The sequence below is a fragment of the Heteronotia binoei genome, chromosome 5, assembly GCF_032191835.1.
Source record: "Heteronotia binoei isolate CCM8104 ecotype False Entrance Well chromosome 5, APGP_CSIRO_Hbin_v1, whole genome shotgun sequence".
NCBI lineage: Eukaryota > Metazoa > Chordata > Lepidosauria > Squamata > Gekkonidae > Heteronotia > Heteronotia binoei.
Window position 1 is genome coordinate 165,028,553 of NC_083227.1, and position 27,593 is coordinate 165,056,145.

Below are 27,593 nucleotides of genomic sequence, written 5' to 3' on the forward strand. Positions count from 1 at the left end.
ATGGTAAGATGAGTTCTATTGTGCCAGATGTTCTTAAATGCTCACTTGACCCTCACCAACTGCACGGCAGCACTTCACAGTCTGCACCTTTTACCGTTCTTCCCATGTACACGCCACAGCTAGTGCCAACAGCAGAACCTGCGCATAGGTATGTATTTGTTTCTTCATTTTTGTTTTAATTCCTTGAGTCATAGTTGCTATTTTTATCGTGTTAGATAACCAAACACAAAATATGCCCCAGTTTTGAACATTACAAACCTGATGACCTGATTAAAAATCTAATCCAGTAACATTCTAGAGGAATAAAAAAAAAAAGTTATAACTTGGGTTGACAAATGTATGTCAGTATAACTGCTGAAAACAGGAATGCCAAACTGCATTATGGCTTGACATGGCTATATTTGACTACAAACTAAAATGAAATTCTTTCTCCCCCAGCTGCCTGTTATTCTGAACTCCAGAGCATATGCAGAACCTGAATATACATGGGGGGATCAGGGGCAGAAAAAAAGGGGATCGTCACAGTGTGAAGAGTATGACAGCCCTACTTGAAGAAGATGAAGATGAAGATATTGGATTTATATCCCGCCCTCCACTCCGAAGAGTCTCAGAGCGGCTCACAATCTCCTTTCCCTTCCTCCCGCACAACAGACACCCTGTGAGGTAGATGAAGATATTGGATTTATATCCCGCCCTCCACTCCGAAGAGTCTCAGAGCGGCTCACAATCTCCTTTACCTTCCTCCCCCACAACAGACACCCTGTGGGGTAGAGGAAGATATTGGATTTCTATCCCGCCCTACACTCCGAAGAGTCTCAGAGCGGCTCACAATCTCCTTTCCCTTCCTCCCCCACAACAGACACCCTGTGAGGTAGATGAAGATATTGGATTTATATCCCGCCCTCCACTCCGAAGAGTCTCAGAGCGGCTCACAATCTCCTTTACCTTCCTCCCCCACAACAGACACCCTGTGAGGTAGATGAAGATATTGGATTTATATCCCGCCCTCCACTCCGAAGAGTCTCAGAGCGGCTCACAATCTCCTTTACCTTCCTCCCCCACAACAGACACCCTGTGAGGTAGATGAAGATATTGGATTTATATCCCGCCCTCCACTCCGAAGAGTCTCAGAGCGGCTCACAATCTCCTTTATCTCCCTCCCCCACAACAGACACCCTGTAAGGTGGGTGAGAGGGCTCTCACAGCAGCTGCCCTTTCAAGGACAACCTCTGCCAGAGCTACGGCTGACCCAAGGCCATTCCAGCAGGCGCAAGTGGAGGAGTGGGGAATCAAACCTGGTTCTCCCAGATAAGAGTCCGCACACTTAACCACTACACCAAACTGGCTCTCCAGTTTGAAGGAGTTTGACTTGCTGCACACTAGGATGGGAAAGGGCAAGGGGAAACCATCACACAGGATCCACCCAGAGATCATGGGTGTACATGGGTGGAGAATTAGGGCTGAGATAACTGCATTGACCCAAATCTAATAGTACTGCAAATTGTGTATGTCAGTATAACTGTTGAAAACAGCCCAACTTGAAGGAGGTTGACTTGCTGCACAATAGGATGGGCAAGGGGAAACCATCACACAGGATCCACCCAGAAATCAGCTGCCAGGCTGGTCACTGCATAGACCTTGGTCAGTCCTGTTCCCTGCCAATCTCCAGTACATGGGTGGAGAATTAGGGCTGAGATAACTGCATTGACCCAAATCTAATAGCACTGCAAATTGTGGCAAATGCAAACAAACATGAAGAAAATAAAAAAAGAAAATAATATTGATCATTCTTCTAAACCAAATAGTACCCAGACATGCTTTTATAATATACTCAGTAATACTTGCTATTAAGGCAGACTGAAACCTACCATTGTATTAATCAAGGATCAAGGAAATATTTATTCCTGGACTAATCCCAGGGTTTACATCAAAGCAAAGGAAATATTATCACAGTGAGCGAACAAAATGATTACTTGTTTTGTTACATTACATTAAAAATCCTTAGTCCAAAAACAAGCCTTTATTTTCTCAAGTTCCTAACAGCAGAATATTCTGGGAACAACACTCAAAATCCCTAAAGTTCAAAGACAATCATTCCCAAATGCCAAAAAAAAAAAAAAATGAAACCAAAGACTTTATTCACCATCTAATGGGGCGGGGGGGGGGGGCGGTTGATAGAATTCACAGATAAAAGGCATGCCGAGGTAGATGAGACAGTGCACCTTTTCCCGTTTTGTTTAATGAAAGCTTCTTTGAGGACAGATTGTCAAAAAAATAAAATAAAGGCAACAAGTGTCTGATTCTTTAGTTTTTAGTTACGCATGCACACCTGATACTTGAGTCTTCTTTCATCTCTTTATGCTTAGCAAATGGTATGCATGAGACAGTGGTGGGATTTTGCTTTGTGTTTCTGTTGCAGCAGCCATGTTTCCTGCCCACATAGTGGCAGGAATGGTTTTGTTTCCTCTCCCCCTCAGAAAAGGAGACAACAGACATCAAGGTGGGGCAAGCAGAACAATGAAGTGGCTGGGAAGCACTCCCACATTAGCTTTGTTTTTACTCTGGCGCTCCTGGCCCTCTTCCCTGTGGCAGTAATGTGAGCATAACTCTTTTGGGCCAAGTTAGGGATGCCAACCTTCAGGTGGGACCTGGGAATCGCCCAGAATTACAGCTCATATTCAGACTACAGAGATCAATTCCTTCAGAGGGTGGACTCAACGACCGTGTATCCCACTGAGGTCCCTGGTCTCCCCCAGGTTCCATCACCAAATCTCCAGGAGTTTCCCAACCTTCCGGCAACTCTGCACCACACCGGCAGCCAAGGGGGGACCTGACAACCCCAATCAGGACATAAATTTTCAATCCTCAGTGCTGTGTATCCACATTTGACCCTTTCAAGTGTGAGGGGATGGGATTAATAGGCGATATCACTCTGCACAGTTTGGTACAGGTGAGAAAAAGCAAGGTATAGCCCTTTGTCATGTCAGGCTTGGAGTCAGGGTGACCTTGCCCGAAATGCTGACCAACGAGGCAGCCGTTGAACTAATCTATACCATTGGACAGTGAACTTCATTTTTTGAACAGCTACTTTTCTTTATAGTGAATCAAAAAAAAAACACAGCAATGTCTACCTCCTAATCCTGGTCTCAGGCGATTATCATAACCATCCAGTAGTCGATCCAGAATTCGAGTGAATATTGTTGTGTTGTCCTTAATTTCGTCTTGTAAGGAAGTTTGTCCATAGCTGGAAAAAACAGTGTCATTATAAACAATTAATCCACCAACAAACCTAAAAAATCGTTACTCTGAAATCTGTTTATTCTTGCTTGTAATGCAAAACCTCTTCCATCATGCCAGATTGCAATAGTATTGTACGGTTATTTCTCCTATATATTATCTTCTCGAAGTATGCATATCCATTTAAAAGCTAACACAAAATACATGCAAGCCTAGAAATGGATGATTAGTTATCCCTTGATTTCTTTTACACCATAGTTCATGTCTGCAATATTTCTGCTTTCTACACGGCTTTTGTGAGTACAGGATAGTGTGTTTCCTTAAAGGTAAAAAAGGGCACGCACCAGTTGTTTCTGACTCCGGGGTGACATTGCCTTCACAATGTTTTCATGGCAGACTTTTTACAGCAGGGGTGGGGAACCTCCATCCTGAGGGCCACATACTGCCCTCGAGGTCACTTGGTGTGGCCCTCGGGGATTACTGGCCTGAACCGAGCCATGTGGCAGCCTCCCTGGGGCCTGGTTGGCCAGCGAGGATTGTGGGGCCCAGCCATGCTGTGCAGCAACCTCCCCAGGGCCAGGCAGGGATCACAGGGCTCAGATGTACTGTGCGGCAGCCTCCCTGGGGCCTGGCTGGCCACCCAGAATTGCTACAGGGCCTAGAAAAGTTACTGCCACAGTTCAATTTGCACTTGATTATCCCAGATGGTGTGGCCTAATATGCTAATGAGTGTGTGACCTAATATGCTAATATTAGGGGGTGTGGTCTAATATGCTACTGAGTTCCTGCTGGGCTTTTTCTACAAAAAAGCCCTGAACCTATGAATTTGCCTAGGGTAGCGGTCCAGGTGTGTGTGGGTATTTTTATTTATTTATTTGGGACTTATATCCCGCCCTTCCCACGAGTGGCTCAGGGCGGCTTCCAACAGTTTATCAAGCATAAAATTAAACAATTTTAAGTATAAGCAATTAAATAATTAAACAGATAAAACCTTAAAAACCAGTATGTTTCAATTTCATAGAACAGTAAAACCTTAAAACCAAAAACAATTATTTCCTTTCCTCCACTCTGCAACTTACATGTGGAATCCACTGCCACAGGAGGTGGTGGCGGCTACAAGCACAGCCAGCTTTAAGAGGGGTTTGGCTAAAAATATGGAGCAGAGGTCCATCAGTGGCTATTAGCCACAGTGTGTGTGTATATATATATATATGTGTGTGTGCCAGATTAGGCTCTCTCCACATGACTTCAAATAGAAAAACGATTCTTTGCATTAATTTTGTTGGCCTGAATTGTTCTCCCTTGGCGGAGCACTGTTTTTTAAGTTGATAGTTTTGTATGGCCCACGAATGATGTTATAAATATCCATATGGCCCTTGGCAGAAAAAAGGTTCCGCACCTCTGTTTTACAGGGTGGTTTGCCATTGCCTTCCCCAGTCATTTACACTTTACCCCCAGCAAGCTGGGTACTCATTCTACTGACCTCGGAAGGATGGAAGGCTGAGTCAACCATGTCTTCTTTTGCTTCTTGTATACCTTTAGGAAAGCCCCTTGAAGCACACCTCAATAATTGCCTTGTGACCAAGAAACCATATTTTGAAATATCATTAATTTTTTTTCATACTCCCTAGGATGCAAAGCTTAGTACCCAAACATCTGCACCCGATGACTAAATTACAGAGTAACACCCTGGCAAGCAGAGTACAATTATTTGATTTTGATATGTGGAAAGTTTTGGGTTCAGGTTGATAATTATTCTTTGTTATCATAGCAAAAAGTTTTCACCAGTGACTTGTGCATTCAAAAGTTAGTATGATTTCCTTTCCTCCACTCTGCAACTTACATGTGGAATCCACCGCCACAGGAGGTGGTGACGGCTACAAGCACAGCCAGCTTTAAGAGGGGTTTGGCTAAAAATATGCAGAGGTCCATCAGTGGCTATTAGCCACAGTGTGTGTGTGTGCACACACACATATATTGGCCACTGAGTGACACAGAGTGTTGGCCTGTATGGGCCACTGGCCTGATCCAACATGGCTTCTCTTATGTTCTTACAGTAGTATATAAATTTCTGTAGCAAATTGCTTCTGTGGGTTTGCCATGGACATGAGCTAAGTTCTGCCCTCTTCTCAGATACCTCAAGTACTTGTGATTTAGAGAATGATTCCCCTTCTGCACTCTGAAGTACAAGTCACACTGTTTTCTCCTAATCATCTATCATGGTTGTCTTAGAGCCAAATCTTGGAGTCCTTCTTCTGCCCTTTGGCTGGGAAAGCTCCTATTTGCAAAGTGGGGCATTTGCCAGAGTATACTCAGCAGGACTTAGCCCTTGAACCCCAAGCTACTTTCCTCTTGATCACTTTGTCACATACATTATTACTGAATCAGCCTTCCTTACTTATCTAGTGTGATAAAATTCACAGAAGTATCTTTTCCAAAACCTCTTGGAGAGTGTGTTTTCATGAACGCTAACAATGGAATCAATGTTTTGCAAGCTCCGTTTATTCTGACCAATCATCATCAATTTTAGCAAATATATAGTATGATGTTAAACTATAATTTAATCTTCATAAATGTCTAGATGTTTGTGTTGCTAAGAACATAAATATAGAGAAGAATCAATTTGTATATCCTATTTCATGGACGAAAAATTTGTCCAATCTTCTTTTTTCCAAATAAATGTGTAATTAACAACCCCAACTGGAAACAGCAATTTTTCCTTCATCATTCCAGTGAAAGCTCAATACAAATAGATGCATCACTTATATTCCTGCAATTTACCACTTCAAATGTATACAGGAATATATATAATATTTTTGTATATACAATAATTAATAATAAGATGTTTTCTCTATGTAATCAAGCTTTTCCAAGCTAATCTAATTATAATAATGAGAATACATGTGCAAATTGGTGGATGTTTAATGCCTTATGATGTTTTTAAGCATCATAAGAGAAATCTTTCTAATTCTTGAAAATCTATATAATTTGTTGTTCAACAAGTAACTAAGATTAATCAAAGGTTCAACAAAAGCTAGGCCTCGGAAATTCCACCCTAGCTCAACTACACCTTTTCTGTAATATTTAAAGGTTGTTTTGTATGTTTGCAAATACACCATAAGCCTTCAACAGCCTTAATTGGTGGGAGTTTCCCTGCACAAATGTATCAATTTTTGTTCAGTCAGAAAGATATCCTACAAATATTTCAGTTACAATGTACTCAACAGAAATGCAGGCTTCCATCTTGTCCTAAATGAAGTACCAATTTTGTATCTATTTAGTCCAAAAGTGCATTATCAGTTAGCAGTATGATGTCAAAGTGGTTATACTATACACATGTCATTAATTGCTATGTCAACAAAATTCATGGGAAGTTGGGTCTGCTTTTTAGGAACCCAAGTGCTGCTGAACTTCCACCTCACTTTTGAAGTGAAAGGAGGTTAAAATGACCGTCACAGCAGTAATTCATTGTAATGTCCCATTTTAAAAATGGAGATTTAATGAACAATGAAAGCCTTAAATAATATTGATTTCAATGTGTGTTTTATGATCTCCAGTTTATCCAGTAGTCCTGCAATAAGGACAGGTGTATGCATAAAGACATCTAAATTCCAATGTGATGTGTTAATGATAGTGTGGTGAAATCTCTGCCCATTTCTGATGTACTGACGACACTGTAGTGGAGATTCTGCTTATTTCTTATCGCAATGGTATACGCACATAAATTTAGACCTCTGTCTGCCCCCCTCCCCCCAGATAAACATCCCTATCCCTTTTCTCCAGTCAGCATACAATAATAGCATGGACAACGTCCTCTGATATTTGCTCTGATTTAAAATGCAAGATTACAAATAATCATTTAGGTGATATATCTTAACAAACTATCACAAGAATTGGCAGTATTTATAAGCGGCACTACCCAATTACAACAGGTGACTTTTTGTTTTGTGTGACTTTTGCCCACTGTGTAAAGCAGCCATATGCCAAACCTGGACGGGCAAACATTCTATTTCAGAAATGACGGTTTTCAATATGTAGTCTGAATATATTGAAGGCCAATGTCAGTTACTGTGTTTGTGGTTTCACACTAAACAAAACAACTGTGTAATAAAACGCTGTGCACTAACTCCATCTACAGGTCATTATAATAGTGACATCTCATGTAATTTTTCAAAGGCAAGCAAATGGACTTCCAAATCTACAATTCCAGTGAAACACGCATGCCATCACATGACATCAATGAGATGATCATACAGGAGGAAGATCACCAAGGTTCCATTTCCTTTTCCTTTTATTTAGAAAATCTGATTTTTTTAAAAAAAAAAATCATAAGCTTCAGAAGCTAAAGCTGTGCAAATCTTTTTTGTTGTCTTTTTCTCGTCCTTTCTCTTGAGAAGATATGCTGAAGATCCGTTTGATCATTCTCAATCCCAGTTCTACACATATCCATTCTTTTTCTTAAAGGATATGGATCAGATGACTCTGAGATGGAGGTACAACAATATTCCCCATCATTTGCAATTCAGAGTCTAACTATATTTTCAGGGATAGATTATTTATAAAACGATAACCTTTTTAGGTCCATTTGATAATTTAAAAGAATTTCCCCCATACCCTATTCACTATATTTAGGATGTCTCTTATCTATAATGCCAATGACAAATCTCTGCACTGGCTATGAATAAACTCTTCCCATTCATAGCATAACTTGACTCAAAATGTTGAATTAAAAGATAAGGTTAAGGTATCTAGGCAATACAAATCCGATATTGATTTGAAGTACAAGCTCTTTTATTAAGCTAGCATTAACAAGTTGGGGGCAGTATTAGTATTAACAGGCCAGTCTCACTCATTTCAGTGAGAGAGGGGGAAAAAATCAAGAAATCCACATATAAATTGCTAAAAAGAAGCTGTGTCTTGCATGTTTTATATGTATAAAGGACTATGTACTTCTAGTTGCACTTAAATCATTAATCTAGTCTTAGTAGGTCTAGTATTTTCTGAAGCCTTTCTGAGCACCATTGCACTACAGATGTTTCTTTCAATCTTCTCATATTTTGATTTAGCTGGGATTTGAGCAGGATTAATTCCCCACAAATATGCTTCAGTAGCAGCCCATCCCATGTGTTGCCTGTTTCTCTTGCAATGGCTTTTGTTTTTTAAGTGTCAAACTGAGATGGGGGTATTTTTGGGGTGGGGGGGGTGGGGGGGGTGGGGGGTTGGTTGGTTGGGTTTTGTTTTTTTTTAAAAAAAAGCTCTTTTCCCACCTTCTTCCGGTTAGTGTGCTCATGAGGAGAGCACAGGCCCAAAAACGGTCATAGAGCAGAGTTGTCATCTTCATGGTAAATAAGGGGAACTGAAAACAAAATATAAAAAAAAAACAAGTAAACATTCCATACAGTGAAAATCGGAACTGACTTGAAATAAGCCTAAAATAAATGTAGGTTGTTCTCCTTGAAGTCGAAGAAGTAAATGACACCATGCCATTCACAAGAAAAATAAAATGACCCCATCCATTCTGCATTTCCCACTTCTGGTTTTCTAAAGACTGGAGTCCTCATTTAACTCAATGAAACAACCTGGAATCTAATTTTTAAATGACTGAAGAGCCCCTGATTCTCTCAAATAAAACGGCTTATGAAGTTCTACCATCCTCCCCGCTCCCTCACACTAATGGTGCTCACAATTTGGGGGAAGAATGTAAATATTATTTTAGCTTTAACAAGAAAGAAACAATCCCTTGACTGGGCCAGTCAACGCTGGAAAGGATGTCCCCAGAGGTTTTTAAGCTCTATAAGAGGTCTCGCGAAAAGAACTTCTTGCGAAGGGATCTCCATGCTTGTTCTCTAGGTTACCAAGCCATTACACATGAAGGAGTAGTCCAGCGTTTCAGAGTCTCATTCAGGATGTCTGTCTGCGTACGCTGAGATTGCCATCAATTCAAAGAGCATGCATCATAATAAAATCATGTGCCGTTAGCTGCACGCAGGTTGTCCTCGCCTAAATCTTCAGCTACTCTCCCCAGTCTGCTGTGAGCACACCCCTGCTACAAAGACTCCATTTTCCTTTACACTTTTGGGAGACAGCCAGTTCCATTTTAATTTGGATTAAAAAGAGAGAAAGAGGGGAAGATAAAGTCTGCCTCTCTTCCTTTCTCTACCTCCAATCTCAAACTTAGATGGTTGTGGTTGTTGTTTTTCCTGGAAGCAGTCTTCACAATGCACTTTGCTTGCACAGGCAACCAGTGTTTATGCCCGCCTCTTGGTCTCTCTGCCTAGTGCCGGAATCCACCCCAGTTGCTCTGTTCTGCCCAAGAATGCAAAAAAAAAAAAAGATGCATTACTTTCTCCTGGCACTGAGACTACGTAGAAAACACTTCGGGATAATAACAAACAACCCATTTATTTTTTTTTTTTAAACCAGCAAAAACAAGGGCGCAGACTCTCAGGCAACGTTGTGAAACACCAGGGAGCAGAGACCGTGCAAGAGAGCAGATGCGTTTGGAGCAGAGGCATCCAAAGCTAAAATACTGGGCAACAGTGAGCAAAAAAGAGAGAGGAGTTTCTCCATTGGTTTAGAGCGGAAAGGCAGAGAGAGAAAGCCTCACGGCAGCGAGTTGCCAGGCTTTCTTTCCCTTGCAAAAGCAGCGTTGCATCTGTAGACGCGCACAAAAAAAAAGGGGTGGGGGAGGACGACCAGCACCGTTTTCCAGCGACAACTTTCGCTCCCTGCCTCGGCCAAAGCGCCCTAAAAATGCCAGCGGCCGGCCACGAGCTCCCGCCGCGCCGCTCTCCTCTCCTCCTCCCGGGGATGAAGCAAACGAACCCCCGGGAACAAAAAAAAAGGACCAGACCGTTAAGAGATGCTGGAAGCAGCCTGCAGATAACGCGCGCACCCGCACATCGATCCCCCCCGCACCCCACTTCCAAAGGAGCCCCGTTGCATGCCACCCCACCCCACCCAAAAAATGTCGAAGTTCCTCCGTGCAAAAGCGAGCCGGCGAGGAGAGACCCCCCCCACACACACACACACGCCTCTCCCGTGCACGGCTGCAAACAACCCTCGCCCGAGCCCGGCGGAGAAGCCGGAGAGGGAGACTTGTTTTTTGCAGCCTGCGTTGCAACTTTGCAGCCGCTCCCCTCGCGCCCGAAGTCGCCTCCTGCCCCCCGGGCCCCTCCCGCGAGGGGGGGCAACCCCCGGCTCCCCTCCGCCGACCCCCAAGCCCCGTCCCCCCCCCCCCCCCCCGCTCATCGATCGCTGCGGCTTTTGCACCTGGGCAGGGGGCTGCGGCGCGAGAAGAAGGCGCCGGCGGACCCTCCCCGGCTCTCTCCCCCCCGAAAGGTCAGCCTCTCCCCCCGGAGCGGGCGAAGCGAGCCCCCGTTACCTCCGGAGCCTCGGCGCGGCGGCGGGAGAACCGCCCGAGAAGCCGCCGGCTGGCTGGCGAGGCGAAGGGCGCCTTGGAGCGGCGGAGCTCCTGCTGCTGCTCGCCTCACTCGCTCAGCCGCTGCTCAGCCATCATGGACTCTGCCGCCGCCGCCGCTGCTGCTGCTGCTGTTGCAACCTCCGCCCGCTCGCTTGGGGAGCGGCCCCGATGGCTTCGCCTGGGCTTCAGCTCCGGCTCGAGCCTCCCCCCCCAAAAACACACGCACACACCCCAGCCCGCTTTGCTCGCCTCTTTCCCAAGGCAGGAGCAGCGCGTCCCGGGGTAAACCGGATGTGAACGAGGCTGTGACTTCATGCCAAAGAGAGTCGGCTTGAGCCAGGAAGGGGGCACCCGGCTCGCAGCTCGGGAATCAGACGCCCATTTTTTTTTTTTTCCTCTCCCCCTTAACAAAATATGCAGCACGGTTTGTAACTGCCCCAGCTCTCCCCTAATCCTTTTCTTCCCTCTCTCCGCTCCTGTCTACAAGCTGCGGCTGGGGGGGTGAGGATTTGGGGGGAGGGAGGGAGGTGGGGGCGTTTGGAGCACCCCTGGGGGGGAGAACTGGCGCTCCCCGGGCAGGAGTGATTGCCCATGCAAAGGGCGGATTGCAAGGGGGTGGGCTCGACAAAAAACCGTGCCCCTTCTCCCCCCGGCTCCCCAATCCCCCCTTCCTTTGTTGTTCCATCTTTGGATCAAATATTCCCTCGGCTCATAAATATGAATGAAGGGGAACCTGGGGAAAAACTCAAGATCATGCGTGTCTAGGGGTTCTGTGGGGTGGAGGAGATGCCTTGCCCTCCTAGCTGCTGGAGGAAGGGTCCTGTTTTCTCCACCACCACCCCCAAACATGGGGAGGCGACGTATTTGTCCAGAGGGATCATTTCTCCATTAATGACAAGGCGAAGCTGGCTTTGGGGAGAGGGGTGGGAGGGGGGTCTTCTTCCATGTTTGCACAGAGCCGCCTGGTACAGACCCGGCTCCGGGTCTGTTTCGGAATGAAACGGTCGCTCTGCCTTTGCCGAAATGGTGCGAGAGATTCTTTAATATCGTTTTCGAATTAAAAAAAAATTCATTTCCTGCCGAGCACCCTTTCAATGTCACCGCCGGTTCAAGGATGCATCTGTCACTGCCTATCAGCATAATACCATCAGGTGGCCAATAAGACACAGCAATGCCCTATTTAATACTGGGCTTTCTCTAGACATACAGGAGGTATGCCCACCTTCCCGTAGACAGATAGTGTCGTTCCTGGCCTGCCTCACACACACACCATCACACACACGCACACCCCGGCTGTGGGATACAGCCTCGGATTTTATAAATGGATGTGTTTACAGATTGGAGGAGGAGATTGCACTTCAGTTCCCATCACTTTCACGAGTACTCTGTGCTCTTCTCTCCATGTGCACGACTGTAAGTAAGGTAACAGGAGTCAACTGAAAGGCGAAGTTCTAGCTTTTGAAAGCACTGTTCACAAAGTAGGATTTGAATACCATCGGTGTACATCTGTTGCAAGGCGTAAGTGGGGACTGCTAAGAAAAGTGGGTTTACTGACCTTCGGCCTCCGTGCAGTATCTAATTGCAGGGCTGGTAAGCACACAGCAGTGGGTATATCTTTCCTGTGAAAGGGGTGGAGTGGGACTACTGAAATGAAGAAAAATCTACAATGTGGGAGTATTGAAACTCACGTACGAAAGAAACTGAGAAACCATTGGCTGCTTTGAGAATGCTTATGCGATGTTTCGATAGGGGTTGTAAAAGGAGGGGCCCAGACCCTTCTCGTTTATCGCTTCCATGGCTTCAGTCTAGAGGACGTACGTTATCCTCCAAGGTGGCTAATTTATCCATTCATTTCAATGGACATTGTGTGACTGGCAGAGCAGTTCTGTACCAATATACTAAGAAGGTAAAGGTGTGCAAGTACCAGTCGCTTTCAACTCTGGGGTGACGTTGCTTTCACAACGTTTTCACGGCAGACTTTTGACGGGGTGGTTTGCCCTTGCCTTCCCCAGTCATCTACACTTCCCGCCCCCGCCCCCCCAGCAAGCTGGGTACTCATTTGACCAACCTCGGAAGGATGGAAGGCTGAGTCAACCTGGAGCCAGCTACCTGAACCCAGCTTCTGCTGGGATCGAACTCAGGTCGTGAGCAGAGGGCTTCAACTGCAGTACTGCAACTTTACCACTCTGCGCCACGGGGCTCTTACTTAGAAGTTACTTCTACTGAATTCAAAGGGATTTAAATCTCAGTTACCTGGCATAGGATCACAGTTTTGGCCTCTCCAGACCAGATCCCAAGTATGACTTTAAAAGAAGTGTCCTTTCTAATCCACACGATATGCATGGATTTTGTATCCATAAGCCAATAAAATATCAGCATCCCATGCAGTTGGTTATGCCATATTTAAAAAGAGGACCAATGGTGAATTTAGCCCAGGTTTCTGCACATGTGCACTTCCCATGCAAGCAACAGGAGACAAAAACATATGGAACAAATGGAGCTCTTTTCATCCTGGCTTTAATATTCTAATCCTGGAATATCGTAGGTTGTAGTGCAGTCATGTATACTGAGTGGGCACACTCCATATCTCTGAATTATCTCATCAGAAGCTGCTCTCAGATAATTTGTTGTTGTTTTAAAAATCCTTGGAATTCTCCCCAGCTCTAAAGTCAAGGCCTTCACCTGCTCCTTGAAGGAGGTGCTCAGTGGTCATTTGAGCATTATGACAATCACGGAATTGTTAACATCTTGAATAGCAAACTCTGAAAAACAATGCGAGTCCCCAGTCCCATCTTGGATCGTACCCTAAGGCCTCACAGAAGATTGCCTCAACAAATATCCCTCACGCCCATTCCAGCCTTGAGAGTTTTCTGTGCATGGCCTTTAGGTAACGTTGCTCACTACATCAAACATGAACAATGTGTATGCACAAAGGTTTATCGTTGGCTGTTGCTCAGTGGCGAAGCTAGTCAGAGACTTTGCTTGACTTTCCGAATAAAAAAACCTCTTTTTATTATAGCCTTCTGTGAAGATGGATGTGCAAAGAATCTTTCAGCGCTGTGCTCATTTTTAAAAATCTTATATTTTTCTTTGTTATTTTCAAAGCAACCGTTTTTAAAAAAAAAAAAATGTTACCACCAACCTTGAATTGGTGGACTGGTGGTTTTAGAGTGAGTTTTTCATTTCACTCAATGGGGACTTGATAGGAGAAGGAGGAGGAGGGAGGAGGAGAGAGAGGCAACCTGGCTATATCACGACAAGAGATAATGTGTCTATAATTCTCTGTTTACTAGTTATGATCAGTACTATCATTTGGCATTATAACTCAAAGGGCTACAAAATGTTACAAAATATATGCAGGAGATGTGTTTATGTTAAGATAATTAGTTCAATTGATTTTAATCTGTGTGAAGAAAAAGAACCCTCCACGGCAAATCCTTTCCCCTGAACTCATTTCAGTACAGCTTTTAAAAATACTGAATAACATGTGGGCGGTGCTTCTGGTGGTGGTGGAAAGTGCCATCAAATCACAGCCAACTCATGACAACCGCATGGGAGTGTCACGGCAAAAGGCTAACAGAGGTAAGCATTACTTGCCATTCTCTACCTCCACATCACATCCCTGGTATTCCTTGGAGGTCTCTCATTCAAATCCCTGCTAATCCGAAGTAGTCCCTCCACAATCAGTGGAACTATTGTGGAACATGTAGCACTGCTCAACTGTAGCCCATTTCAGCGTCTGAGGAAGTAAGCGTGCATATGAAAGCATGCGTTCTGAATAAAACTTTGTTGATCTCAAAGATGCTACTGGACTCCAACTTTGTTCTATTGTGGAATAAGGATGGCACATTTTTTTTCATGTATTGTAACAGAACTCAGACTCATTGATCTCAATACTACTTTAAGAACATAAGAGAAGCCAGATTGGATCAGGCCAATGGCCCATCCAGTCCAACATTCTGTGTCACACGGTGGCTAAAAAAACCAAGTGCCATCAGGAGGTCCACCAGTGGGGCTAGGACACTAGAAGACCTCCCACGGTTGCCCCCTCAGCACCAAGAATACAGATCATCACTGCCCCACACAGAGAGTTCCATCAATATCCCATGGCTAATAGCCATTGATGGACCTCTGCTCCATATGTTTATCCAATCTTCTCTTGAAGCTGTCTATGCTTGTAGCCACCACCATGTCCTGTGGCAGTGAATTCCACATGTTAATCACCCTTTAGGTGAAGAAATACTTCCTTTTGTACTTCTTTCTCTACCTTCTCTATCCCATGCATAATCTTGTAAAACTCTATCACAGGGTTTCCCAAACTTTTCCCCCCTGTGGCCTGGTTATTTTTACACTTCTCCTTCATGGCCCACTAAAATTTGGGGGTGGAGCCAAGAGACTTTGGGGGTAGAGCTGGGAGACAGGAATCATGTCATTTCCTGTGGTGTCACTTCCAAGTCAAAGGCCAAGTGATGTCACTTCTGGGGCACACTGAACCAAAAACTCCACCTCTTCCTGTTATGTCACTTTCAGGGCACTCCCCCAAACCTGCCTCTTCTTCTGAAGTAACTTCGTTTTCAGAAAAATCTCTCTGAAACTCATGCTGAGCCAAAAGGGATGTGGAAAGTGGGTGGTCTGCAACTTTTTCATACATTCCCAGGATCCTCTCTTTCCACCCCCACACCTGCATGCACCAATCTGTTTGTGTGCTCTTCCCCAGCTTGCAAGCACTCCTAATGCCCATGTTCAATTGCCTGCACCACCTACACACTCCTTCCTCAACAGCACTGGCCAGTGTATGCATCAGGAATGCCAGCACTGTGTACCACCCACACTGGGCCCTGGCAGCTGCTCTACCTCAAAATATGCTAACACATTTAGTAGGCCCTTCCTTCAGCTGCTACTGCTGGAACCCTGCCTCAAGCTACAGCCAAGCTTGCTTGGTTTCAAGAAAATCTTTTGATAGCTATTTGTCATACTTTTCCTTGGCTGAAACACTGGGAAATTGCTGTGAAAGGTGGCAGAGAATTGTACTGCAATTAATGAATTAATTTCAAGTTATATGAAGTTCATATAAGCTTTTCTGCAGTTATCCCAAAAAGGATATTTATGAGGGGCTTGCAGCTTTTTACTGGCTGTGTTTCCTATGCCTTTAAAAGCAGCCCAGCTCCTCTCTGCACAACACAGAGATGTTGGGGGATGGAAGGAAGGAAAACGGGGCTCAGGCTTTACAGCCTGTTTCAGTCTTCAAGCCTAGCTTTTATCTGCACAACACAGAGACATTGAGGGATGGAAGGAAGGAAAACGGAGCTCAGGCTTTGCAGCCTGTATTAGTCTTCAAGCCTAGCTTTTCTCTGCACAATAGAGAGACAAGAAAGGAAGGAAGCAGAGCAGAGCTCATGCTTTGCTGGAGCCGGGATTAGCTTTGGCTTTTCTTTTGACCCAGTATTGAGGCTTCCGTGGCCTGGTGCCAGGTTGCAACCCTGCAAATGGCAAATGCTGCCCTATCATGTCACCTCACAGTCTACTTTTCTCCAAGCTAAAAAGCCCCAAGTGTTTTAACCTTTCTTTATAAAGAAAGTATTCCAATCCTTTAATCATTCCAGTTGCCCTTTTCTGCACTTTTTCCAATGCTATAATATCTTTTTTGAGGTGTGGTGACCAGAATTGTACACAGTACTCCAAATGAGGCCGCACCATTGATTTATGCAGGGGCATTATGATACTGGCTGATTTGTTTTCAATTCCCTTCCTAATAATTCCCAGCATGGCGTTGGCCTTTTTTTATTGCAATCGCACACTGTCTTGACATTCTCAGTGAGTTATCTACAACGACCCCAAGATCTCTCTCTTGGTCAGTCTCTGCCAGTTCACACTCCATCAACTTGGTACTTTACTGCTTAAAAGTTGAAATAAATAAAATCCAGTTTAGTTAGTCTTTGGATCAGGGTTTTGGAAGTAAGAAGCCATAAACCACTTAATAAATAAAGGAGTTTAGTTTGGTGTAGTGGTTAAGTGTGTGGACTCTTATCTGGGAGAACCGGGTTTGATTCCCCACTCCTCCACTTGCACCTGCTGGCATGGTCTTGGGTCAGCCATAGCTCTGGCAGAGGTTGTCCTTGAAAGGGCAGCTGCTGTGAGAGCCCTCTCCAGCCCCACCCACCTCACAGGGTGTTTGTTGTGGGGGAGGAAGGTAGAGGAGATTGTGAGCTGCTCTGAGACTCTTCGGAGTGGAGGGCGGGTTATAAATCCAATATCTTCATCTACCTCACAGGGTGTCTGTTGTGGGGGAGGAAGGTGAAGGAGATTGTGAGCCTCTCTGAGACTCTTCGGAGTGGAGGGCGGGGTATAAATCCAATATCTTCATCTACCTCACAGGGTGTTTGTTGTGGGGGAGGAAGGTAAAGGAGATTGTGAGCCGCTCTGAGACTCTTCGGAGTGGAGGGCGGGATATAAATCCAATATCTTCTTCATCTTCTAGTCTTATTCACATTTGCAGGTAGTTTACTTCCATGTGAAAGCTTCCAAAATGGCAAAGGCACATGGATCTTTTAAAAAATAATTGTATTAAAAATATTCTAAAAAGAAAAAGAAATACAGAGCTTAAGAAGAAATTAAATGAAAATACAAAGAAATATAAAGAAGTGGCTTCTGATTTTCTCCATGACAAGTCAAAGTAAAATTTCACAGGATGCCCTGCTGCCACTAGATCCCTCCCACAGTCTCCCCATGGCCAGCAAGATGCCCTGGGGGCAGCCACCACCACCGGGTCCCTCCCATGGCCTCCTCACGGCTATGCTGGGTCCCTCCCATGGTCTCCTCATGGCCACCACATCTTAACTCAGACAGCAAGGAGGTGAGAGGAAGAGGGAAGGAAATGAAAATAAAGGGAATGAAAGGTGGAAAATGGGGGTAGGTCATCAGAGAAAGGGGGTAGCTTGACAGAGAAGGAATGGGGGGGGGCAAAAGAGATGGGGTAGACTGACAGATAAGTGAAAGGGGAGAAAGAGAGGAAAGATTGATAGAAGAAGAGGAAGAAGGAAGGAAGTAAAGAGGGGAAAGGGATTCACCCTCTCCACAAGTTTCTAGTGGGTCTCCACTTGTAACCCTCTATGACTCAACCTCTTTCCACATCTCTGGCATCTTTCCTCCCTGTAAAATAGAGTTCATTGTGTTTTGTAAAGGCGGTAAAATTTCATCCACAAAGCACTTATAATACAAATCTGATAGTCCATCTGATCCAGGAACTTTCCCTGGTTTGATTTTTTAAATATCTTCTACAACTTCTCTTATTGTTATAGGTCCATCCACAATTTGTCTTTGTTCTTCTGTCATCTTAGGTAACTTTTGTTTTTGTTAACACTCCACCAAAAAAAGCATAGAAGGGGGAAAAAATGAAATATTATGGAATGTGGAGTAAATTTTGACAGTAAGACTCATGAAAACAAAAACTTATACAATCAAGAGAAGTATGAACAAAAAATATCAAAGCAGGGAAGGTCAACATTACATCTCAATTTTGATTGGAAAACTGCCCCCCGCCCAATATTTTGGAACCTACCCCATACCAAAGGGGAAGGACTTCTACTGCTCCCTCCATCCCTGAAATATCTCCTAAACATGTTTGTTTTCAAAGGAGAGTAGGAACTGTGACAGGTCCAAAGTCACCCAGAAGGCTTCATGTGGAGGAGTGGGAAATGAAGGGCACTACTCTTCATGACTATACCATGCTGGCTGCCATGGTAATGGGGTCTGAACTTGTTGAGATTAAGGAGGAAAGAGACATGGGGGTCAAGTGGATAGCTCAATGATGATGTCAAAGTGCACCACAAAGTGTGTGAAAAAGACTAACTCTATGTTCTGGATTATTAAGAAAGGGATTGAAAATCACTGCCAGATGATGTAGTGGCTAACTCAGGCTTGTACAGCTTTAAAAGGAATTAGGCAGACTCACGGAGGATAGGGCTATAGTGGCTACAGTGTCCTGTTGTTGACCCTTCAGAATAGCTAGTCAGCCATTGGTCTACTCCAGCAAAGGCTTTTCATATTGATTTCAGTCTCATGCCTCATTAGTTAGATGCTATGGGGAAGCTGCACCAACATTTCTAGCAGTAAGAATTTATACAATTGATCCAGAAACTCCAGCTGGTGCAAAACGTAGCAGCACGATTGCTGACTGAACTGCCTGTATGGGCAGGCAGTCGGCCGATGCTGTACAATTTTCACCGGCTACCAATCGAGTACCAGATCCATTTCATGGTACTAGTACTGACATTTAAAGCCTAGAGCAGCCTGGGAACGACATACCTGTGGGACCACCGCTCCCCATATGAGCTCCAGAGATAGCTACAATCAGCAAATCAACATCTTTTGACCACCCCTGGCCCAAAGGACGTCCAGCTTGCCTCAACCAGGGCTAGGGCCTTTTTGACCCTGGCCCTGACCTGGTGGAATCAGCTCCCTATGTAAATTCGGGCCCTACCGGACTTACTACCCTTCTGTAGGGCCTGCAAAACAGAGCTATTCCACCAGGCTTTTGGTTGAGGCAAGCGGGCATCCTTACCTTACTGCTCATATCATCTAACAGCCCTCCCTGTACTGACCAAGTATTTCGACTGCTAGATATGAGGTCTACAGCTATGACATCTACGACACCTCTAATGTTTATATCTTAATTTATAAAACGTGCTGATTGTCCGTTGATTGTTTTATGGTTTTATTGTTGGATTTCTACTGTTTTATTGTTTTATCATGCTTGTGATCCGCCCTGAGCCCATTATGGGGAAGGGCGGACTATAAATCTACTAAAATAAAATAAATAGGTCCTAACTGTAGGACTGCATATTACCCACAATAGGAGACTTCAGCCAAATGGTGTCACCTTGTCAAGGTCTCTCCCCTCTGCCATAATATATAGGTTCACGTAACCCGTTTGTGTCCTTAGCATACTATATTTCTCCACCTTTATTACACAGCATTAGATGTCACTAGCTGATTAAAAATGGAAGAGGTCATAATCCTAAATGATCTGTGGGAGAAAGGACAGGTGAAATCTACACAGGAGCATGCCATATTTGCTGGCAGGTTCGTTTTTGCATCAAAATCTATGGTGTTTAGACAGCAATATTTAGAATCCTACTTGGGTCTATTAAATGCAAATGGATGTCATCTTAATGTCTTTAAAAGTAGATTACAGATTGCAACGTGTGTCTGGCAAACAATCAAAACAGAAGTGGTTTCTGCTTATTTCATTGGTTAGATTTTTGTTGCAGTAGGTATATCCATTTATTAATTTCTTCACAAAATAGCTCTATACATAGTATACACACATCTTTCTATCTAAATCGAGATCTATATATTAATTGAAATTTTGAAATATAAGTAGGCTTAAATTTGGTATCGGTGGTATATGGTAGATAACGTTCTGAAACAGCCAAAGGATTTGCATAAAGCAAATGAAATTCAGAGATTTACTAGCATGCACCAGATCAGATCACGAATTAAAATAGAAATGGCCATCTGTTCTGTTGCTTTGAACCAAAGCATTCTTCACATGATTAAACACAAACATTTTTACAGATATATGATTTAGGCTCGATTCTGAATTTGCTTTACTTGCATTTGTACTAACAATTTATACTAATAATCAGGGGGTTTTTGTAGCAGGAACTCATTTGCTTATTAGGCCACACATCCCTGAAGCAGCCAATCTTCCAAGAGCTTACAGGGGTCTTAGTACAGGGCCTACTATAAGCTCTTGGAGGATTGGTTACATCAGGGGTTCCCGCTACAAAAAAAAATGCCCTGCTAATAATGGATTATGGCCACAAAATTGTTTTGTTGCCATTTTTCTTCTTTTACTATTTTTCCTTGGCATTTGCTTCTTTAATGTTTTCCATATGGCTGAAGCTGAGCAACCCAGAGGTTTACACTGCTTATGGTGACAGACAGCAAAAATGTAATTATTTCTTTTCCTTAATGGGAAAGATATGAGGAAGTGAAAGACATGGGCTTGGATTTCAATGGTCCTGCAGAGAGCTTCTCCATGCGTCTTGAAAGCTAAGGTTCAACCATCCAAAGACAGCATTGTCCAAATGTTGGAACCTGAAAACCATCAAACGCAGTAAATTTACCTGGATATGGATTTAGGATATGCCAAAGTGCCTACAAAAACCTCTTTAAAGTAGTTTCAGGTGGGTAGCCATCTTGGTCTGAAGCAGCAGAACAGTGGCACCTTTAAAGTTTTATTCAAGGTATAAGCTTTTGTGAGCATGCCCACTTCTTCAGATACAATGACATGGAAATTAACAGTCCATACATATAGGAAGAGGGTGAGCAGTAAATTAACATACAGAATAATGAAGATGTTTAACAGATTCAAGTACCAAACAGGGATAGCAAACTTAGTTTAGGTGGTTACCATTTGTTTGAGTTTAATTCCAGGGGGAAATGTACTGAAGGAAATAAATATGTCAAAGTTGGAGATTGATGTGCAGGCAGATATATCCTTAATTTTAGAATGCTGAGAGTAATTAACTGAGACCCTTCCATTATACTTCATCTGACTCCTCTCAAGCAGGGAGGTAACTTTACAGCATCTTCTTCTTTGAAGTGGGGTGATTGGCTGTGTAGAGTTATCTCCCCAGTCTCCAGACCAGAGAAATACATTCCAATCTACCCTTTCAAATTACATTACATTCTACTATTCATTATGTTACATTACAGTCTACTATTTGAATCCAAAGGAGCATAATGGCCGGGTATCAGTTAATTAGAAGAAGGAAATGAAGAGATGGGATTATACCCAACTCTTCATTACCCAGAGGAGTCTCAGAGCAGTTTACAGTCTCCTTTCCCTTCCCCTCTCCACAATAGACATCCCGTGAGGTTGGTGGGCTGAGAGCTCTGACAGAAACTTCTTTTCAGAACAGCTTCTGACAGAGTTATAACTGACCCAAGGTCACTCCAGCAGTTGCATGTGAGGGAGTGGGGAATCAAACCTGGTTCTTCCAGATAAGAGTCTGCGTGCACTTAACCACTACACCAAACTGGCTTTCAGTCAGTTACTGTCAGGATTCTAAAATTAAGGATACATCTGCTTGCCCATCGGTCTCCAATTTTGACATATTTATTTCCTTCACTATGTTTCCCCCTGGAATTAAACTCAAACAAATGATAACCATATAAACTGAGTCTGTTATTCCTGTTTGGTCCTTGAATCTGTTAAACATCTTCGTTATGTCATATGCTAATTTACTGCTCATCCTCTACCTATATGTATTGGCTGGTAATTTCCATTTCATTGCATCTGAAATAGTGGGTATGCACAAAGTTTATACCTTGAATAAAATTTGTTGGTCTTTGTTGGTCCACTGGACTCAAACTTGGTTTTCTTTAGTATTCTTTTGCCTCCTCTTTCTCCAGATCTTCGCTGTTTCTGTCTTTCTCTGACATCCTCACACAGCGTTTTCAGCTTCAAGGAAAATCCAATGGAATCAGGTTTTTCATAGCTTTTTTTTTAAATAGCCATATGTAGAAGTACAAAAAAGGCTTCCTTTGCTAAAATATTATGCCTATTCCATTTTAATGTTATGTGAATGTGCTTTTTATTTGGATAGTTATGTACACCAGTCTAACGCAATGTGTGTTCTATAAATGCAGAAGCAGTTAGTTGTAGATCAAACCACTAAATGATTATATAAATCCCAGAGCAATTCTGCACAGCCATACATGGCTATCATATTTGTTGGTGCGATTAGGGTTTTAAATGTCTCTAATCATGGTACGGAAACAATGTTTGCATTACAGCATGGAAGCCTTTCAATTCCATCTTTCATTGCAAAGTCACCTTCCTTAAAATAAGCCCGGTGGAATTCAGAGGGGTAAATACAGCACTGCTTACTCAATTGTCTGGGTTTTAAATTCATAGATTTTGTGTTTCATTTATCTGAGTATGTAGAAGAGCTCAGGGAATATAATATCTGGCACTCCTCTGATGCTGATAATAATACTTGCCATTTACATGAAGCATTATTTACAATGCTTCATTCTCTAAGCAATACTTCAAGTAATAATAGGTCAGTTTTCTTCTTCCCTTATCGCAAATGGGGATGGAATTGAGAGAGAGAGAGACCCTACTCTAAAGACTCCAGCTGAAGCCATGGCAAAGAGAAGCTTTTAATTAGGGACTTTCAGTGCAATATCTTAGCAAGTGGCAACCTCCATCTATTCATGCAGCATTGCATTCAATGTCTCTTCTACACTCACTTGCCTTGGTCTTCCTTTAAATCACCGTAAACATATAGTCCCACTGGAATTTCCCCTGTACAAACTCTGATGAAAACAACAGGGGTTGCACATTCCTTCAGTTTCTTTCAGTTGGATGCTTGTGAATATTCTTCACGTAATATAGAAAGCAGAAGAGAGCCATTAGACATCAAAAAATAGCTGCTAACCATACATTGTATTGTTATACATAAGATATTCAAATACTATTTTATGATACAGTTCCACTGGAGTCAAACCTGAATTGGCACAATTACTAGGCAGTTTTCCTGCTCATTGTTCCACTTTACAAAACAGAGTTTTCCTGCCTCCTTCTTTCTACAGTCTTCTGTACTCCATCTCCTAATAGCTGCCCAAGAGGATTGAGAAACGTCAGGAATTGCATGGGATACTACATGAGGCGAGGCTGCAAGTAGAGAGAGAAACAAAATTAATGTGGCTCCTCCATTCTATACAAGTAGGAGCTTGGATCCAACCCATTATTTTTTTTCATTTCTGAAGTACCCATAGCTCTAATTTGAGCATCTTTTCATGTATGGACAATAAACCACAATGTCACTATGTTTAGAATCTGAGGCTTAGATCATAAAGCAACATTTGCTCCATTAGTACAAAGAAACCAAATGCTTAATCACATTATAGAGAATTATAGTTCCATAAATTTCTCCTCTGAATGGCTGATGCCAATGGCCATATGACTGCATGACTGATGCTATATACATTGAATAAAGACAGTGACATGCTCCAGACTCTGAAATACAGCAAACAACTCTGCTTTCCCTTGCATGCCAAATCAGATACATAATGAGCATTATCAGGGAGACGGAGGCTGATACAAATTGCAGCTCATGGGTTAGAGATCCACCATGTGCATGCCAATTAAACACATTAGCACATGAAGTGACAACATTTGAAACATTAGTGTCTACACTATTATTCTGGGGATCTGGCAGATGGTAACAAGAGGAGGTCTGTTCTTGGGCGTCTTTCCCAGATGAGAAGGAAATGGAGGTCACTTGAGAGGAGAAGAAAGCCAGTAGTATAAAGGCATCTGGTATCAACTTTTTAAATGGAAATATTTAAGCAAAATTTTGAATTTTGAAGCTGAATACTGTCTGGATGCTGCCTGACTACTTGAACATTATGACCTTTTCTGTTCATTTTTTTGCTGACTGTATTTGTCACCCAATGATATCTGATTTCCTACACTGATATTTGACAGTCAGTAGCTGACTTGAAAATAAGTGGATTGACATGTATCCAGCTATGCAGCTCCTCCAACAGAACACTTGCAGAAGAGGAAGCTGTGCATTCTGCTGATTTTTCCCTCCCACTGCAGGTCCCCCACTTCTTGTGTGTTTCCCAAGGGACAGTTACCACAAGAAACAACATTTCAAAGGGTTCAAATGCATTGCGGCAGGAAAATCCCACTCTGTGATGTCTAGGGTTGCCAAGTCCAATTCAAGAAATATCTGGGGACTTTGGGGGTGGAGCCAGGAGTCATTAGGGGTGGAGCCAAGATCAAGGCTGTGACAAGCATCATTGAACTCCAAAGGGAGTTCTGGCCCTCACATTTAAAGGGACGGCATACCTTTTCAATCCCTTCATTCCATAGGAAATAATGAAGGATAGGGGCACCTTCTTTTAGGGCTCATAGAATCGGACCCCCTGGTCCAATCTTTTTGAATCTTGGGGGTATTTTGGAGAGAGGCACTAGATGCTATACTGAAAATTTGGTGCCTCTACCCCAAAAAACAGCCCCCACTCCGAGCCCCGGATACCCGCAGATCAATTCTCCATGATTTTCTATGTGAATAAATCTCCATAGGGAATAATAGAGTTCCCAGCAGACATTTCCCTCCCCCCCCCCCCGCTTTCTGATGGCCTTGAAGCGGGGGAAGGGTCTCCAAACCGGGGGATCCCCTGCCCCCACCTGGGGATTGGCAACCCTAGTGATGTCCATGGAGGTTTGGATAAATGCCACCTAATTTAACGTTTGATAATATCTGCAGCTGACAATAGCGGCAAGGGAATTCTTCACAGGCTCTGATAGTCATTGGACACAGCAGAATGATTTTTTTTTTAAGTTAAAAAAAAACCCTATTCCAAAATTCAGGAAACCCATTACGCTTCTTATGATGTGGAAGAGCTGACTCAGTTTCCCCCACTTCCTATGAACTGCAGCGTCACTCCTGAAGTGTGCCACTTGTTCTAAGGGTGGTCGTAGTGATTCTGAGGTTCTGAGTAAAACTCCAGGATGGGTCCCAGAATCACTGCTACCCCATTGTTGCCCCCAACCAGGGCCAAGCAAGGGATGGACCTTGCCATGTTTGAAGTGGGCAGGAACTGCCATTTCCAGAAGCCAGCTGCTCATTTGCCAGATGGGGCAGGCATATAAGTGGCAGCAAGAGCCTGCTCTTCTCCTCCTCCCCACCAGGGGCATAAGAACATAAGAGAAGCCATGTTAGATCAGGCCGATGGCCCATCCAGTCCAACATTCTGTGTCACACAGCGGCCAAATATACACACACACACACACACACACTGTGGCTAATAGCCACTGATGGACCTCTGCTCCATATTTTTATCTAACCCCCTCTTGAAGGTGGCTATGCTTGTGGCCGCCACCGCCTCCTGTGGCAGTGAATTCCACATGTTAATCACCCTTTGGGTGAAGAAGTACTTCCTTTTATCCGTTTTAACCTGTCTGCTCAGCAATTTCATCGAATGCCCACGAGTTCTTGTATTGTGAGAAAGGGAGAAAAGTACTCCTTTCTCTACTTTCTCCATCCCATGCATTATCTTGTAAACCTCTATCGTGTCACCCCGCAGTTGACGTTTCTCCAAGCTAAAGAGCCCTGAGCGTTTCAACCTTTCTTCGTAGGGAAAGTGTTCCAGCCCTTTAATCATTCTAGTTGCATGGGAGGTCATGACATGGCCTGGGAGAGCAGCTCCTGTGGTCCATTGTCTATGGCCACCTCAGATTCCTTCCTTTCGTTTTTGACATTGTCAAATGACGGAGGTCTTGCCTTTCCTTTTTGATCATGTTGTGGAGTCCCAAAGTAATTGTCACAAATTAATCCCTTGACTATATTTAAATATTCTCTAATGCATTCACAAAGCCCAGCATGTTTGTGTGTGTTTTCCTAATTTTATGACAGCGTTGCTATTTTCAATTTAAACATATATGTAAAATGGAAATCCACTGTTCGCATTGTTTTGGAATTACAACCCACTAATTGCATAACTCCCTAGAGATTCTGCTTTCCCTTATACGGAAAACACAAGAAACAGCTTTCAGAACTATTTCGACCTGCCTCTTCAATCTCTAATAAAATTTGGAAATCAAAAGCCATTCCTGAGAAGATGAGCACTGAAAAGTAAAGATAGTTATTTCTCCTAATCGATTTACCAGAAAGAATACAAAATTTCAGTTCACAAATACTGTCTTTACTTTGCGACGAAGATTTCTGAGCATGCAAAGAAGAAGTGGAAGAAGCAGAAAAAGACGAGGAGAAAGAGATTGGATTTATACCCCTGCCTTCACTACCTTAAGGAGTCTTTGAGTGGCTTACAGACTCCTTCCCCACCCCACAACATACACCCTGTGTGGTAGTGGGGCTGAGAGAGCTCTGACAGGAACTGCTCTTGAGCAGAACAGCTCTGGGAGAACTTGCGACTGATCCAAGATCATTCCAGCAGTTGCATGTGGAGGAGTGGGGAATCAAACCGAGTTCTCTTTCTTTCTGAAACTGGTCCTTGGTTTATACTAGGTGGAGAACCCACTTCTACAGTCTACCTCCACTAATTTCCTCATAAAAAGAGGAGGCCCCAGCATTTCTGGTACCAGTGCCCAGTTTACAGGTCAGTTATAGACTGAGGTTGAAATATATACTTGTGACAGGGACAGGCTACAGAGTGAACCCACATTTCAGAGACCAGGAGGTGCTACTCATGAGGATAGCCCATTGAAGCTGGTTCAATGACTTTTCAGCCTTACCTCAGCTACCTCTTAAGAAATGCTAACAGGCCATCCAGCTAAAGACAATTGGCTACTGTTTGGTGTAGTGGTTAAGTGCATGGACTCTAATCTGAGACAACTGGGTTTGATTCCCCACTCCTCCACATGCAGCTGCTGGGTGACCTTTGGTCAGCCACAGTTCTCTCTGAGCTATTTTCTCAAGAGCAGTTCTCTGACAGCTCTCTCAGCCCCAACTACCTCATAGGGTGTCTGTTGTAGGGAGAAGAAGGGGAGGAGACTGTAAGCCACATAGAGTGGCCAGACGGTCCCGGGCGCCCGGGAATGTCCCGGTTCTGGCCCCCTATTCCCGCCTCCCGGGCTGGCTATACCGGGACCATTTAGAGGTCCCGGTTTAGCCAGCCCCGGAGGCGGTGGGCCGCGGGCGCCGGCGGGGAAGGCGGCGAGTGAGGGAGGGAGCGTCCCTGCGCGTGCGCAGGGCCCCTGCTAACGCGCAGGGACGCTCCCTCCCTCACTAGCCGCCTTCCCCGCCCGCGCGCGGGGCCCTGCGGCGCTGGCGGAGGCCTCTCCGCGGCCTCCGCTGGTGGCTGGAAGCCCTCCAGAGACTCTGGAGGGCCTCCAGCGACCAGCGGAGGCCGCGGAGAGGCCGCGGAGCAGCCGGCGCTGGTCCCG

At 44.0% G+C, this 27,593-nt stretch overlaps 1 protein-coding gene across 1 annotated transcript in view; it reads right to left on the minus strand.

The window, feature by feature from the left end:
• Nucleotides 1-8,591, minus strand: part of GABRA1 (gamma-aminobutyric acid type A receptor subunit alpha1) — a 72,808-nt gene extending 64,217 nt beyond the window's left edge. Inside the window, exons 1-2 of the mRNA XM_060240634.1 lie at nt 8,505-8,591; nt 3,132-3,244 (exon numbers count right to left, since the gene is read on the minus strand). Of these exons, the coding sequence (XP_060096617.1) occupies nt 3,132-3,244; nt 8,505-8,578 (187 nt within the window). The 5' untranslated portion in view covers nt 8,579-8,591. The remainder of the gene's footprint in view (nt 1-3,131; nt 3,245-8,504) is intronic.
• Nucleotides 8,592-27,593: the final 19,002 nt, after the last annotated feature.